We start from the raw sequence: 17,244 nt of genomic DNA, 5'->3' as shown, positions 1-17,244 counted from the left end.
GCGCGGCGCGCTTGGCACCAGTCGCCTGTAGCCTGTTTCCACTGTCCATTCTGAGCCCACTCAAGGCCCCACCTGAACCCCCTGCCCCCGGGCACAGAGGCTGGTCCCCCCTGTGCAGCCTTTGTGGTCCCGGCCCTAGGCAGCGAGGCAGCGACTGAGTTGGCGGTCAGGGGACTCCTGGGGCCGGGTCAGCGCCTGGCGCCTGCGTGCCACACCTCCCTCGCCAGCCTGCCTGGGTGGCAAGGCGCAAAGGCTTGAGTCCCTTGGTCCCGCGAGAGGTTTTCCAGGGAAATGGGATCAAAGTCTTGGAGCTGGACTCTTACCTTGCAAGCTGAATGCCCTTGGGATAAGGATGGAGTGCTCACTGCCTCCAAACAGCAGCCACCTGAGAAAATACCAGTTTAGGCTGTGCTGACTTGTTTGGCGCCCTCCTGCGAGCTGTAATTCTAATTTCAATTCTAATTCCCCTAAATGGAGGCAGAGCTGGGTAGGAAGGCGAACGGGGTTATTAGTAGTGGACAGTGGTCCTGTTAATTAGGTATCAAAGAGTGCTTGCTGGAAAAAAGTGGGTGCACTTTCTTAAATACTATACAAGCAGCTCATTGGGTAAATGCAGGTAACACATAAAACTAATCACAACTCATTTCAACCAAGGTTGTCCACCATCTCTGAAATAGTTTTAGTTCTTGCAGTCTTTCTTTCATAAGAGAGGAGTTGCCAAAAAGGCATTGGAATGAACAAACTGTCCTCCCAGTTCTGCTGAGAATTTGAAAAGTTACTATTGATCTGATAAATATCTTGTTTACCAACTAGTTCTTCAAATAATCTGTAATGCTACTCCCAACCTTAAATCTTTGTTACTCTTCATTCCCTTAGGCAATGTGCCTAGGTCCCAAGATTTTTATGTGTTTACTTTATTGTAATTAAGTTTTTCCCTGATGTTTACAAATGGTTTTTGTATTTGTGTGTGTGTGTGTGTATGTCTGTGTATCTGTATAACTGTCTAAAGCAGGAAGAGAAGAAATGATTGTTACCAATAATCATTTATGACAATGAAAGACAATGACAGAGAGAGAGGCAAATAATCTCTCTCATCCCGGGTGTCTGTTTCTCCACGGCTGACATCTCTTGTGCTTTCTAGGCCTTTCTGGTAGTTGCTGAAGTCATGCTAAAGGACTAACATCATCACTGGTGAATGATTTCACTGAAACAGGGTCTCAGATTTATTTGTATGTATTTTTTAAGAAGTTTTTAGTGCTTTAGTGACATTCAAATTCAAAACTCAGAACCCAGTTAACGGTTTACAGAGTATTAGGAGCTGTATGTTAACTGGAGCTTTTAAGTAATTTAAGGTGTTGAGATTTTACAACTTGGTATATTACTTCATAAGAAAACTTGGTCAGGTTTCACATTTGTACATTGCTTTCTTGCCACCTTTGAGAAAAAATTTACTCAGAAGTGTGAGCCCTGAAACCTAAGATGCAAGCCACTGCATATACATCCCAATAGATGGAAAAGAAGATTTAAAATAATGAAGGAGATTATTCACTTTACAGAAGGCATATTTTTTGTATTAAAGTATAGTTGATATACAATCTTACGTTGGTCTCAAATATACAACACAGTGGTTCAACAGTTACCCATATTATTAAATCCTCACCTCTAGTGTGGTTACTATATATTAACCTAGTAAGATGTTATGGAGTCATTTAGTATATTCTCCATGCTGTACTGCTGCTCACATGATAAACTTGTGATTATGAATTATTGTGCCCCTTTATCCCTTTAGCTCTCCCCACCTCACCCACCACAATCCCTCCCCCTTGGTAACCTCTAGTGCCTTCTGGGTATCTATGAGTCTACTGCTATTTTTCCTTCTGTTTGCTTTGTTTTCATACTCCACAAATAAGTGAAATCATATAGTATTTGTCTTTCTCTCCCTGGCTTATTTCACTGAGCATAATGCCCTCTAGATCCATCCATGTTGTTGCCAATGGGAAGATTTCTTTTTATAGGTGAATAGAAGGTGTATTTTTTTTAAATAAAGGGATCCATCTTAAGATTCCTTTAAATAACTTTTAGGGGTATTTCAAATAAGTGGTGGTTATGAGGAATAAATGAAATAATAGACCTAACACACTCAATGTTACTGCCTGGCACATAGAATATTTGCAGTAAATGTTAGTAATAAGTACACCAAATTGGATTTTATGTTCTTTTGTATCACTCCTTCAGGAATGTGCCCATTCCATGAAGTTAGATGTACTACTATAGATAGCCAGCCATAAGAACTGGACTCCTAACTTTTCCCCAGGTAGATCAGAGCTCTTGATGCTGGCTCTAGAGTCATAAAAAGCTGCTTGCTATCTCATCAACTTGCTTAATTCCTACCAATCCTTTATGGCAGAGATATTGAAAATTAAGCTTATTTCCTTCACATCACCATAGAACATTTCTGCCAGTGGTTTTGTCTGGTTTTGACCTTTCTTTGGCACTCTTCCCTGCAGAGGGATGTACTTTGCTTTGGTTGGCACCATTGTGGTGGTGAATTGTAGTTCTTTACCTAAGAGTTTAAGAATATTAAGACTAAGTCATGTTTCATAAGAACTGTTGCTTCATTTGTTACCCTGTAGTTCGAATTAACTTTGTAAAGCGTGCATATGTTGAAGGGGAGATAAGATGATTTTTAGAAATAATCAAGTTATGTCAAATAAGGTATTTCAGAGCTGCCCACACATCATTCCTGTGAGGGTTAGGGACAAAAGAGCTTTTCTAAACTTAACCAGTACTACCAGGAGTGGTCAGCAGAGGGAGCAAGAGTTTTTGGTGACTTGGTTTTATGTCTGTTTTCAAGGACTCAAGAGCAAGAGATGAGTCCAAGCCAGAATGAACCTCCTCACGAACTTGAGGACCAATTTATATTGCGTCTGCCTCTGGTAAGAAACCTTTGTGTCTCAGACCAAATATCTTCAGTACATAAGTATTAACTCTGCTTGGATTCTGTAGCCCTTCTATTTAAGGTTGGCTGTAAAAACTGAGAACATTTGCCTCCAAGCAGCCCTATCCTAGTGTGTACTCTTTTTAGCAGTGTTTCTTTTGCCCTCTACGTGCCATGTCTCATGTGGGTTGACTTCCTGGCAAACAGCTATGAAACTCGTGGATTCAGTCATTTACCACAGATGCTAAGAGTTTGTTCACTGGACAGCGAAGATAATTCTAAAATCCTTTCTGTCACCTCAGAAGGGGCAGTGAGAGGGAAGAGCACTGTTTCCTCATATTCACCACCAGGCAGGCTGTGGAAGCGCACCTCAACATTGTGTTAGGGGCTCTTACCGTATTGATACCTGTATTCAAGTACTACTTAATCTAAGAAAGCTATATTAAGAGTGGGCTTCTGAAAGAAATTTCCCCAATTAGGGTTAATGAATATGCCCAGTAAAACTGCAGTTAAGTCTTTCCATAGCAACTCCAACTGAAGGGTAGCAGCGAGAGGCAGGAATGTAGAACTAAGAGAAGGCATTAACTGCAGCTACTGAAAGACAACAATGAGATTAGAGTCTGCCTCATCCTAACTTCACTTACCCAGTGCACAGTATCTCATGGTACATAGCCTTGTTCTTAATGTTTGGGAGGTTTAAGGTTTTATTTAAGGGAGGGCTCTCTTTGACATACCTGTCTGGTAGCTGCCAAATAGACAATTCATCCTGATTTTTCAATTTACTTCCTTTTTAGGAACATGCTGCTACTGTCAGGAAGATAATACATTCTGAAAGTGCTACCATGAAGGATAAACTAAAACTTGACTTCTCTCATAAGTAGTTAATACCATTCACCATACATTGAACAGTAATTCATTAAGAGATTGCTATGTGTCAAGCACTGTACTAGATACTAAGAATGTGACAAAGAATAGAATGTGGTCTCTGTCTTGATCGACTATAAGAGAGGCTTAAATCACTCCCATCTCTTTTTTTTATTAAGTTATCATTGATATACACTCTTATGAAGGTTTCACAACAAAAACAATGTGGTTATTACATTCACCCATATTATTGAGTCCCCCCCATGCCCTGTTGCAGTCACTGTCCATCAGTGTAGTAAGATGCCACAGAGTCCCTATTTGTCTTCTCTGAGCTACACTGTCTTCCCTGTGACCCCACATACACCATGTGCACCAATCATGATTCCCCACAATCCCCTTCTCCCTCCCTCCCCCACCCCTCCCCTTTGGTAACCCCTACTCCCCTCTTGGAGTCTGTTGCTGTTTTGTTCCTTCAGTTTTGCTTTGTTGTTATACTCCACAAATGAGGGAAGTCATTTGGTACTTGTCTTTCTCTGCCTGGTTTATTTCACTGAGCCTAATACCCGGTAGCTCCATCTATGTTGTTGTAATGGTAGGATTTGTTTCTTTCTTACGGCTGAATAGTATTTCATTGTGTATGTGTATCACATCTTCTTTATCCATTCATCTACTGATGGACACTTAAGTTGCTTCCATATCTTGGCTATTATAAATAGTGCTGCAATAAACACAGGGGTGTATATGTCTTTTTGAATCTGAGAATATGTATTCTTTGGGTAAATTCCTAGGAGTGGAATTCCTGGGTCAAATGGTATTTCTACTTTTAGCTTTTTGAGGAACTTCCGTACTGCTTTCCACAATGGTTGAACTACATTACATTCCCACCAGCAGTGTAGGAGGGTTTCCCTTTCTCCACATCTTTGCCAGCATTTGTTGTTGTTTTTCTTTTGGATGATGGCCATCCTCACTGGTGTGAGGTGATATCTCATTGTGGTTTTAATTTGCATTTCTCTGATGACTTGTGATGTGGAGCATCTTTTCATGTGCCTGTTGGCTATCTGAATTTCTTCTTTGGAGAAGTGTCTGTTCAAATCCTCTACCCATTTTTTCATCAGGTTATTTGCTTTTTATTTGTTGAGGCACATGAGCTCTTTATATATTTTGGATGTCAACCCCTTCTCAGATACATCATTTACAAATATATTCTCCCATACTGTAGGATGCCTTTTTGTTCTGTTGATGATGTCCTTTGCTGTACAGAAGCATGATGTAGTCCCATTTGTTCATTTTTTATTTTGCTTCCCTTGCCTGAGGAGATGCATTCAGGAAAAAGTTGCTCATGTTTATATTCAAGAGATTTTTGCCTATGTTTTCTTCTAAGAGTTTTATGGTTTCGTTACTTACATTCAGGTCTTTGATCCATTTTGAGTTTACTTTTGTGTATGGAGTTAGACAATAATCCAGTTTCATTCTCTTACATGTAGCTGCCCAGTATCATCAATACCAGTTGTTATAGAGGCTGTCATTTCCCATTGTATATCCATGGCTCCTTTATCGTATATTAATTGACCATATATGCTTGGGTTTATATCTGGGCTCTCTAGTCTTTTCCATCAGTCTGTGGGTCTGTCTTGAGCCAGTACCAAATTGTCTTGATTACTGTGGCTTTGTTGTAGAGCTTTAAGTCAGGGAGCATAATCCCCCCCACTTTATTCTTCCTTCTGAGGATTGCACAGGATGTGTTTCCATTCATTGGTATCTTCTTTAATTTATCTCATAAGTATCTTGTACTTTTCGGAGTATAAGTCTTTCACTTCCTTGGTTAGGTTTATTCCTAGGTATTTTATTTTTTTTTGATGTAATTGTGAATGGAATTGTTTTCCTGGTTTCTCTTTCTGCTAGTTCATCATTAGCATATAGGAATGCAACAGATTTCTGTGTATTAATTTTGTATCCTGCAACTTTGCTGAATTCAGATATTAGATCTAGTAGTTTGGGAGTGGATTCTTTAGGGTTTTTTATGTACAATATCATGTCATCTGCAAATAGGGACAGTTTAACTTCTTCCTTGGCAATCTGGATGCCTTTTATTTCTTTGTGTTCTCTGATTGCCATGTCTAGGACCTCCAGAACTATGTTGAATAAAAGTGGGGAGAGTGGGCATCCTTGTCTTGCTCTTGATCTTAAAGGAAAAACTTTCAGCTTCTCACTGTTAAGTATGATGTTGGCTGTGGGTTTGTCATATATGGCCTTTATTATGTTGAGGTACTTGCCCTCTATACCCATTTTGTTGAGAGCTTTTATTATTAATGGATGTTGAGTTTTGTCAAATGCTTTTTCAATATCTATGGAGATGATCATGTGCTTTTTGTCCTTTTTGTTGACGTGGTGAATGATGTTGATGGATTTTCAATACCATCCTTGCATCCCTGGAATAAATCCTACTTGATCATGATGGATGATCTTCTTGATATATTTTTGAATTTGGTTTGCTAATATATTTTTGTATCTGTGTTCATCAGGGATATTGGTCTATAATTTTCTTTTTTTGTGGTGTCTGCCTGGTTTTGGTATTAGAGTGATCCCTACCTCATAGAATGAGTTTGGGAGTATTCTCTCCTCTTCTACTTTTTGGAAAACTTTAAGGAGGATGGGTATTAGGTCTTCACAAAAAGTTTAATAAAATTCAACAGTGAAGCCATCTGGTCCAGGTGTTTTGTTCTTAGGTAGTTTTTTGATAACCAATTCTGTTTCATTGCTGGTAATTGGTCTATTCAGATTTTCTGTTTCTTTCTGGGTCAGCCTTGGAAGGTTGTATTTTTCTAGAAACTTGTCCATTTCTTCTAGGTTATCCAGTTTGCTAGCATGTAATTTTTCATAGTATTCTCTCATAATTCTTTTTATTTCTGTGGTGTCTGTAATGATTTTTCCTTTCTCATTTCTGATTTTGTTTATGAGTGTAGACTCTTTATTTCTTGAGAAGTCTGGCTAGTGGTTTGTCTATTTTGTTTATTTTCCTGAAGAAACAGCTCTTGCTTTCACTGATTCTTTCTATTATTTTATTATTCTTGCTTTTATTTATTTGTGCTCTGATCCGTATTATGTCCCTCCTTATAATGACTTTGGGTCTCATTTGTTCTTCTTTTACTAGTTTCTTTAATTGTGAGTTTAGACTGTTCATATGGGATTATTCTTCTTTCCTGAGGTGGGCCTGTATTGCAATATACTTCCCTGTTAGCATGGCCTTTGCTGCATCCCACAGAGTTTTTAGTGTTGAATTATTGTTACCATTTTTCCCCATATATTGCTTGATCTCTGTTTTTAGTTGGTCATTGATCTATTGATTATTTAGGAGTATGTTGTGAAGCCTCCATGTGCTTGTGGGCTTTTTCGTTTACTTTGTGTAGTTTATTTCTAGTTTCATACCTTTGTGGTCTGAGAACTGGTTGGTACAATTTCAGTCTTTTTTAATTTACTGAGGCTCTTTTTGTGGCCTGCTGTATGATCTATTCTTGAAAATGTTCCATGTGCCCTTGAGAAGAATGTGTGTACTCTTGCTTTTGGATGGAGTGTTCTGTAGATATCCGTTAGGTCCATCTGTTCTAATACATTGTTCAGTGCCTCTGTCTCCTTACTAATTTTCTGGTGGATCTGTCCTTTGGAGTGAGTGGTGTGTTGAAGTCTCCAAAAATGAATGCATTGCATTCTATTTCCCCCTTTAATTCTGTTAGTATTTGTTTCACATATGTAGGTGCTTCTGTGTTGGGTGCATAGATATTTATCGTAGTTATATCCTCTTCTTGGACTGACCCCTTTATCATTATGCAATGTCCTTCTTTGTCTCTTCTGACTTCCTTTGTTTTGAAGTCTATTTTGTCTGTACAAGTACTGCAACTCCTGCTTTTTTCTCTCTATTAGTTGCATGAAATATCTTTTTCCATCCCTTTAGTTTCATTCTGTGTATGTCTTTGGGTTTCAAGTGAGTCTCTTGTAGGCAGCATATAGACAGGTCTTGTTTTTTATCCATTCAGTGACTCTATGTCTTTTGATTGGTGCATTCAGACCGTTTACATTTAGAGTGATTATAGATAGGTATGTACTTATTGCCATTGCAGGCTTTAGATTCATGGTTACCAAAGGTTCAAGGGTAATTCCCTTATTATCTAACAGTCTAATTTAACTCACTTAGTATGCTGTTACAAACACAATCTAAAGGTTCTTTTCTTTTTCTCCTCCTTTTTCTTCCTCCTCCATTATTTATATATTAGGTATCATATTCTGTATTCTTTGTCTATCCCTTGATTGGCTTTGGGGATAGTTCATTCAATTTTTTATTTGCTTAATAATTAGCTGCTCTAATTTCTTTACTGTGGTTTTATTACCTCTGGTGACAGCTACTAAACCTTAGGAACACTTCCATCTATAGCAGTCCCTCCAAAATAGACTGTAGAGATGGTTTGTGGGAGGTAAATTCTCTCAGCTTTTGCTTATCTGAAAATTGTTTAATCCCTCCTTTAAATTTAAATGATAATGTTCCGGGTAAATTATTCTTGGTTCGAGGCCCTTCTGCTTCATTGCATTAAATACATCATGCCACTCCCTTCTGGCCTGTAAGGTTTCTGCTGAGAAATCTGATGTTAGCCTCATGGGCTTTCCTTTGTATGTGATCTTATTTCTCTCTCCGGCTGCTTGTAATAGTCTGTCCTTATCCTTGATCTTTGCCAATTTTATTACTATATGTCTTGGTGTCTTCCTTGGGTCCCTTGTGTTGGGAGATCTGTGGATCTCCATGGCGTGAGAGACTATCACCTTCCCCAGATTGGGGAAGTTTTCAGCAATTACCTCCTCAAAGACACTTTCTATCCCTTTTTCTCTCTCTTCTGGTACCCCATATAATGCAAATATTGTCCCATTGGGATTGGACACGCAGTTCTCTCAATATTGTTTCATTCCTAGAGATCCTTTTTTCTTTCTGTGCCTTAGCTTCTTTGTATTCCTCTTCACTAATTTCTATTCCATTTACTGTCTCTTCTTCTACATCTAATCTGCCTTTAAATCCCTCCATTGTATGTTTCATTTCAGATATGGAATTTCTTAATGATTGACTCTCCATCCTAAATTCATCCCTGAGTTCTTGAATATTTTCATGTACCTCCATGAGCATGTTTATGATTTTTTTTTTTGAACTCTCTTTCAGAAAGATTGGTGAGTTCAGTTTCAGTTGGTTCTTTTTCTGGTGTTTGTGAGATTTTGGTTTGAACTAGGTTCCTTTGACATTTCATATTTGTATGTGGTGCCCTCTAGTGCCCAGAAGCTCTATAGTTTCTGGAGCTACTCAGCCCCTGTAGTGATGTTGAGGGTCACAGGGGAGCAGCACTGGTGCCTGGGAGGAGGAAAGAGCTGTTTCCTGCTTCCTGGCTACAATGCCTGTCTCCAGTGTCAGAACCAGTGGGCCGAGCACACAGGTGTAAGCCTCTGTGCTTTGCATTTGTAGCTGCCATAGGCATGGCCTTCCTCTGGCTGGCCTGACACTAGAGCAGGGACTGCCGGTTTGCGAGCCAGTACCAGCAAACCAGGAGGAAGGAGCTGCAGGCTGCATATCACAGTGGGGGACCTCAGAGCTGAGTAGCCATCCAAGGGGGCTAGAGCCCCTGAAGCTCCTGAAAGTTCCCAACCTGCTGGGCGGAGCATGCCCAGACAACCTTGTCCACCTATTCCTTCTCCTGAGCAGCAAGCTCTATGTGATCCCTACCCCCTTCAGCAGCCCTCTTGCTGCTAGGAAGCCTCTCAGACTGCCTGTCTTTCCTTTGTCCCAGAGCAGCCAGATGTGGATCCCTGTCCTCCACAAACTACTGGAATCTCAGTCTTTCCAAGTATTCCGCCTGTCTTAGCTTTCCAACCCCATTAATCTCCAGAGCACCATGCAATGTAGGTTTGTGCTCCCAAAGCAGATCTCCAGCACTGGGTGTTCAGCAGTCCTAGGCTTCCACCCTCTCCCTGCTCTGTTTCTCTTCCTCCCGCCAGTGAGCTGGGATGGGGGAAGGGCTTGGGTCCCCCTGGATCATGGCTTTGGTACGTTACCCTGTTTCGTGAGGTCTGTTCTGTTCTCCAGGTGTATGCAGTCCGGCGCAGCCTTTTTTCCTGTTGTTCTTTTAGGATTAGTTGTGTTAACTCTATTTTCATATTATATGTGATTTTGGGAGGAGTTCTCTGTCTCACTTCTCACACTGCCATCTTTAATCCAGGCCTCTCCCATCTCTTCTTTATTGAGGAAGGGAAGTAGAAATTATGCAACTTGAGGTAATTATCGTAGTGTGTGCAAGGAAGAACTGGAGGTAATCTGTGGGATTTGCATACTGCTGATTGCCTCCTACATACAAGCTTTGTGATTGCTGATTTACTAGCACTGTTCTAGGATCAACCCTTCCATCACCAAACCCTTTGAAAACACCCATGTACAATGACACAGTTGAATGCTTCTAATGGAGTCAAAACGATTTTTTTTTTTGCATTTTGAAAGGAGTTTGCCTTTCAGGATGAGAATTCAACATTTACCACTTAATCCACATTTAGTTCACAACCATTACCAAGACTCTTAGCTATTTTTGATGGAGTAACATAAACTTGGAAAAAAAGAGCTCAATATGCCCTGCCTTCTTTGAGAATTGTAGCATTATGAGAAATAGTATCACTGAAAGACTAGTCTGTTTCACATAAGTCTTCATTATTCAATCCCTGGAAGGCATAAAAGTACATTGAGAAGATGGCAACTTTAATCTTTCTTACTTCTCTTCAGCTGATGGGCACCATGCAGTTGTTGGGATAGAAGATGTTTCACTAGATGCTCAGCTGGTTGATCTGCCTCGCATTATCAAAAGCCTAAAAATTCTCAATAGAAAAACATTTTATAAAAAATGGCAGATATTTCCCAGGTATGGATGAGTTTTCTTAATCTCCTGTGTCTCCCATCTCTGAAGGAATCCCTTTCTTCCTCCTCTTTTTCTTTCAGTGCTTCTTCCCAGTTGGTGAATGACTGCTTGCCATTTCTAATTTCCAGCTCAGCTGCCCAGGAATATAATATCGTGTTCTGGTTTGGTGTTTGATCCATAACTTCTCACTACTTCACTTTATCCAAATAGCTTTTAGAACCCCTGTTTGCCATTTACAGTGACTTCTCATCATCTAAAAAATGTGAGCAGGTGGGATCATCTCCTGAACTTTTTGTTAAATCAGTATGCTGTTAACTCGGGGTTTTCTGTGGTTCTTACTCATCACCTCTACTGTTGATCTCTTGTTTCACTTCTAAATCAAAATGCTAAGATATATTTGTTTTTAACATGTTTCCTCTGCAGTGGTAAGCACTTGAGCGAAAAACAGTCCCTCAGAGTCCATGTACAGTGCTGCCAAGTTAGAGAATGAGTACAAATGTATGTAATACTTGCTTTTCTTGAAATGTCAAATAAGATTCTCCTTACTTCTATGCTCCAGTATGTCTAGTGGTAAGGATGACCATGATTCATGACTAACCCAAGATTTATTGCTACAGTCAATTTCTTTGTCTTTGTTAAATGTAGATGCTTGTGTGCTCTGCTGATGGTGATCTCCACTCTTCTGTGGAAGAGCCCATTACTTCTACTGATCCTAAAGTAATCAGGAAAAATAAAGAAAGAAACAGAAAAAATATGCCTGGAATCATGGCAGTAAGTCACCAGCCCCTTTCTCATACGGGCATACTGCATTTATCTGCTGAATCCCAATTACTTATGAGCCAGGGGGCCCTGTTACCACACTTAGGTGTTTGGTTCATTAGGTATCCAAACATTCTTAAAGGAATGAGTCATATCATGAGCCAGTGGCTTATCACATGACCTTTGTCTTTATAAAACTCACATACATATGTGACTACCATATGTCATATGTTTCACCATGTTGAATTTATTTTAGTTACTCCACCACTTAAGAATATCAGAAAAAAAAGCTTCCACCAAACAACAAAAAAGGTTGGCTGCATGCTATTTCTGTGTCTACTTGGATGCATTGGAAGAGGATTATGGGGTTGGGGGGACAGTCATTGGGGATTAGCTTGTTCATTCATTTATGTATTCAGTAAACATTTGTTAAGTGTGAGCTAAATGGCAGGCACTGGGTGCTAGCAATTGGGAATGTATAGTGAACAAAAACAGACCTGATCCTTGAGGGTATAGGCTAGTCGTTTAGGGATCTGGAGGGGTAATGAATTTGAAACTTTAGTTAATACTTTTTATGTTCAATTTCAAGATCTCATTTAAAAATGAATCTATCCAGAACCTGAGAATTTGGAATTGTGCTTACATTCCTAAACTTGTCTCAGACTTGTAGAACCTTGGGCAAGCTACTGAATGCTGTGGCTGAGCTGCTTTTTTTTAAACTTTCTATTTTGAAATGTAGATTAACATGCAGTTGTAAGAAATAAAAGAGAGATACCATGTACCCTTTATCCCATTTTCTCTATTGTAAGTTTTTGTAAAACTATGGTACAATAACACAGATAGGAAATTGACATTGTTACAATTCCCCTATTTTATTTAAATTTCTCCAACTTGTAATCCTGTGTGTGTGTGTGTGTGTTTAGTTCTATGCAGTTTTATTCCATGTGTATGCTCATGTGTCCATCTGCACAGTCAAGGTACTAAGCAGTTCTGTTACCACAAGGATTCCTCATCTTGCTCTTTTATAGCCATTCTCACCCACCTCCTACATCATACCCCCAGTCTCTAACCTCTGGCAATCACTAATGTTCTCCAGCTCTGTCACTTTCAGAATGTCATATAAATGGAATAGTGCAATGCATAACATTTCAGACTGACTTTTTTTTTCTCCACTCAGCATAATTCCTGTAAGATCCATGCAGGCTGTTGTATGTATCGATAGTTTGTTCCATTCATTGCTGAGCAGTATTCCATGGTATTACTGTACCACAGTTTGTTTAACTACTAACCCATTGAAGGATAGCTGAGTTCTTTCCAGTTTTTGACTATCGTGTGAATGTAAGTATTCATTTCTCTGAGATAAATGCCCAGGAGTGCAATTGTGGGGTTCCATGGTAGCTGCATGTTTACTTTTATAAGAAACTACGGTACTGATTTCCAGAGTGGTTATTCCATTTTACATTCCCACCAGCAGTGTATGTGAGATCCAGTTTCTGTACATCCTCACCAGCATTAGGTGGTGGTACTATTTTTTATTTTAACCATTCTGATAGATTTATAGTGATCTTATTGTGGTATTAGCTGCATTTCTTTGATGGCTAGTTATACTGAACATCTCCTGTGCTGTTTTCCATCTGCATATCCACTTCAGTGAAATGTCTGTTCATGCCTTTTGCCCATTTTCTAAGTGGATTTTTTTGGTTGAGTTCTGAGAGTTCTTTTTCTATTCCAAATATTAGTCTTTTGTCAGATATTTGGTTTGTAAATATTTTCTCCCAGTCTGCAGCTTGTCTTTCCATCTTCTTCACAGGGTCTTTCAAAGAGCAAAAGCTTTTTTGTTTGAGGAGGCCTAGTTCATTGATTTTTTTTCCTTTTAAGGATCTTGTTTTTTGTGTCAAGTGTATGAACTCTTTGCCTTGCCCAGATCCTGAAGACTTTTTCCTGTTTCTTTTTCTAAATGTTTTACATTTTACATTTAAGCTTGCAATCTATTTTTGAGTTAATTTCCATAAAATGTGTGAGGCTTAGTTCAAAGTTCACTTTTTGTTTGCCTTTGCATGTCTACTTGCTCCAGCACCACTTGTTAAAAAGGCTATCCTTCCTCCATTATATTGCTTTCATACCTTTGTCAAAAAATCATTTGGGTATTTTTGTGTAAGCCTGTTTCTGGGTTCCCTGTTCTGTTCCATTATCTATATCGTTGATCCCTCTAGCAATATCACAGTGTAGCTATATAATAGGTTGTGAAATCAGGAAGACTGTTCTCAATTTATTTTTCTTTGTGAAGATTGCTTTAGCTGTTCTAGACCTTTCCATATGTTTTAGAATAAGTTTTTGTACCTTTCCTTATAAATTTTAGAATAAATTTGTCTATGTATATAGAAAACCTTGCTGGAATTTTGATAGGACTTGCATTGAACTTATAGATCAAGTTTGGGGGAATTGACAGCTTTACTTACTGTGTTGAATCAATCTATGAACATGGTTGCTTTGGCTTTTATAGTGTCAGTCAACAGCATTTATTAAGTGCCTGCTGAATGTAAAACTGAGGAATAAGTTTAGAATTCTTCAAGCTTTGGTGAAGTAGAATGTAATATAACCTCATGTTTATTGTTTTATTTTATAGCTTGTTGATTTCAAACAAACTGAAGAAATCAGCCTCACTGAGGTAGAGCAATCATAACATAACTTTGCCATTCCCCCAATGCATTTTATTCATAGCTTCGAAGAAATCATAAAGGTTACTTTTCAAGTCTTCCTTCTCACCTCTAACCCCTACTCCCATATACATATACTGAATGTGGTTCACTGAGAATGAATTCATTGTTTAATGTCCGATAACTCCTGTAGGAAAAGATACAGTTTGCCCAGTGACCTTGTGTATTCTAATCTGCTTTTTTCTCTGATATTTATTTAAAAAGCGTTTTCTTTGAAGCCAGGATTCACCTTTACCAGCAGTTGCTTGCAGTTTCTTATTCCCCCTCAAAGTTCTAATTTCTATTTGTGGCATGTCGAACCAGTTACTGTGGAGATAATTGTCCAAAACTGGATTTAAGGGAGAATATGTAGCTTAAGACCCAGTTTTTATAGGAAGACTAATAATAAAAATGTGGGGAAGTGAAATCTGGGAATATGGACCTTTAAACCAAATGATTTCTAAATGACAAATAAGGTATTATAGTTCTTTGCCAATATGGGTCAGGGCAAATAATTAGTTACTGAGACCTAAGGGTTGCCCCTCTGAGAGAGGTCTTTAACATGGAGTTGCAGATTGAAAAGATTAAATGTCTCAAGTCAGTTGTTTGATGGCAGGGGGGAAATGAGCTTACTATACGAGTCAAAGATTTCTTCATTAAATAGCATAACTTGATGTAGAAATTTGAATGGATATTAAAGAGGCCTAATTATTTGAGTGAATTTGTATGTAGGAAGAGGGCATACCTGCAAAATGAAGGTTTTTCAATGACCTTACTGGTATGTCTTCTTCCCCCACTTTGGTTCAGTACAATGAATGTCCTGAGGAAGTGAAGAAATTACTGCGTTCAGATGCTGCAGCTGTCAGTGTCCATATCCTTTTATACTAAATATTTCCTGTGTAGTCTTTTCAATCCCATGTGCACTTGGTGACAAGCCCTCCTTCTGGTATTTGTGTGCTGATTTTGATGTGTAGAAGATTAAATTTCTACACTAGGTAGGAATAGCTAAACAGAGTTTATTTACTTGTGTAATTCAATATAAGGTACATCTCCATACCAGGACTCCGGATACAAATGACCTGAAGCTGGATTAACTTAAATACCACTTTGAGCCAGAGAGCCCCTTCCCTTTCACCTGTGCCCCTCCTCTCTTCCTACTTTTCCCTTGACTGCCCTTCCTTTCAGGATGGGAAGTCATTGGTGAAGATGAAACCAAGGAAGGAGAGAACCAAGCCTCCACCCCAGGCTTTGCAATCCTCCCAGGAAAAACAACGTGCAAGCAGGGTCATGTCTCATCAGGTACATTAATAAGGACCGAGGAGAAGCTTCAGAGAGGATAGGTTTTGACTCTGCATAAGACTGTTCTCCATAGACTCAGATACCAATCACAAAAAAAGGGTGCCTTTGTCCTTTTTCCCTCCTATTGGCCCTTCAGTGCTTTAGGGGTTGTAGGTTGTCATTCTCATCTCCCATCTAGCCCTGGTATTCTAAATTCCTATGGACCCTTAGATTCTCTAAATGCTTTGATCATTGAATATATAAATGAGTGTCAGTGTTTTATATTTCCCATCCTTTTTTTTATGAAGGGAAGAATCTTCCTCTGAGAAAATTATTTTTAAAATTCATTGGCTGCCCAGTAAATTTGAGGGGAGGGAGTATAATTGTAGTTAGGGTGGGAGTCATTTGAGAAGCTTCAGATAATTTCACTTTTTTCTTAAAACCAATAGGATTAAATAGGCTTCAGAAGTTCGGTGATTTGAGCAGTAACAGTAATGAGAAGGATGAAGACGAGTACAAGGATGAGGACAAAGATGACAATGAAGATGAGGATGAGGAGGAAGATGACAAGATGAGGAAGAGGAGGAAGATGATGAAGATGAGGATGAGGAGGAAGATGACAATGAAGATGAGGATGAGGAAGAAGGTGACAATGAAGATGAGGAGGAAGATGACAATGAAGATGAGGAAGATGACAATGAAGATGAGGATGAGGAGGAAGATGATGATGATGAGGATCTGGAAAAGGAGCTACAGGTCCAGTTCATTGAATCTGGCCAGTATGAGGCAAAGGAAGGAGCTGATTCAACAGATAAGTTAAAGGAAAAACAAAGGGGTAGGACAGAGTGGGTGGCAGTGCTAAAGACTGACTCTAACCACATGTTAGATGTAAGGCTAAGTGTGAGAAGTTATCATCAGATGTGTAGCAGAGTTGTAGATGATTTGGATCTCAGTCCACTAGTTTAGGCTATGTTTAGATACATAAAGTTTCTGTCTGTTTCTGTTAGTCTTGAGAATACAGCAGCATATTCGTTATGTGGAAAGGAAGCTCCAAGAGATTCAACAGGAAGCGCAAAGAGGGATCTCCTTGCGAAAGTGGAAAACCTGTTGCTCAAGGTAAATTCTTATTGGCTGGTATAAGATATCTTGATATCTTATTTCAAAATCTCATCTGTGTGTTTCCACTCATGTCATCTCCATGCAACATTCTTGCTAATTTGTGAACCTAAACAACCTCTTAGAAACCTGCACTGAAAGAAAAAAAAGCTATTTCTTTATACTTGAGTACTTTTCATCATCTCATATAAGCATTTTGGGAAGGGATTAGGAGCCTTGAGATTATAATTGCCAATATCGAGCATTTGCCATGTGAAAAGCAGAGAATGAGTGAAGCATTCATTTTACATGTATTATCTCATTTCTTCCTTACATCCCTGAAATATAGGTACTGTCACTATTCCCATTTTATAGATAAAAATTTGAAATTCTAAAAGGTTAAGTCACTTGCCAAGGACTACAGAAAGTGGTAGGGCTGAGACTGAACCTTGTCTTCAGAATACTAAAGTGTATTCATTGCAGTGAAAGAAAATGAACTTAGTTCATTTTTAAATCTGATGATACATGCTTGAACAAGATAAATATCTATCTTGCTTTATTTTATTAATACACATTAATACACATCTCAACAAAAGGCAAATACATTTAGGCTATGTTTACTTCCCTTTTTATAGTGAGGGAAGTTCTGAAACATCTGGAGAATTCCTTGCCAGATTTCATTTTC

At 38.9% G+C, this 17,244-nt stretch overlaps 1 protein-coding gene across 1 annotated transcript in view; it reads left to right on the top strand.

Moving 5' to 3' along the window:
* The window catches only part of TAF7L (TATA-box binding protein associated factor 7 like), a 61,287-nt gene that overhangs the window by 39,460 nt on the left and 4,583 nt on the right, over positions 1-17,244 (top strand). The window contains 11 exon segments of the mRNA XM_073228196.1: positions 2,855-2,936; positions 3,733-3,811; positions 10,599-10,711; positions 10,714-10,734; positions 11,377-11,461; positions 11,464-11,502; positions 15,372-15,485; positions 15,914-16,089; positions 16,092-16,272; positions 16,469-16,540; positions 16,543-16,580. Of these exon segments, the coding sequence (XP_073084297.1) occupies positions 2,871-2,936; positions 3,733-3,811; positions 10,599-10,711; positions 10,714-10,734; positions 11,377-11,461; positions 11,464-11,502; positions 15,372-15,485; positions 15,914-16,089; positions 16,092-16,272; positions 16,469-16,540; positions 16,543-16,580 (984 nt within the window). The 5' untranslated portion in view covers positions 2,855-2,870.

Source organism: Manis javanica, chromosome X, assembly GCF_040802235.1.
Source record: "Manis javanica isolate MJ-LG chromosome X, MJ_LKY, whole genome shotgun sequence".
Lineage (NCBI taxonomy): Eukaryota > Metazoa > Chordata > Mammalia > Pholidota > Manidae > Manis > Manis javanica.
Note: the sequence above shows the minus strand (reverse complement) of the source record. Positions and strands in the feature narration are given on the sequence as shown.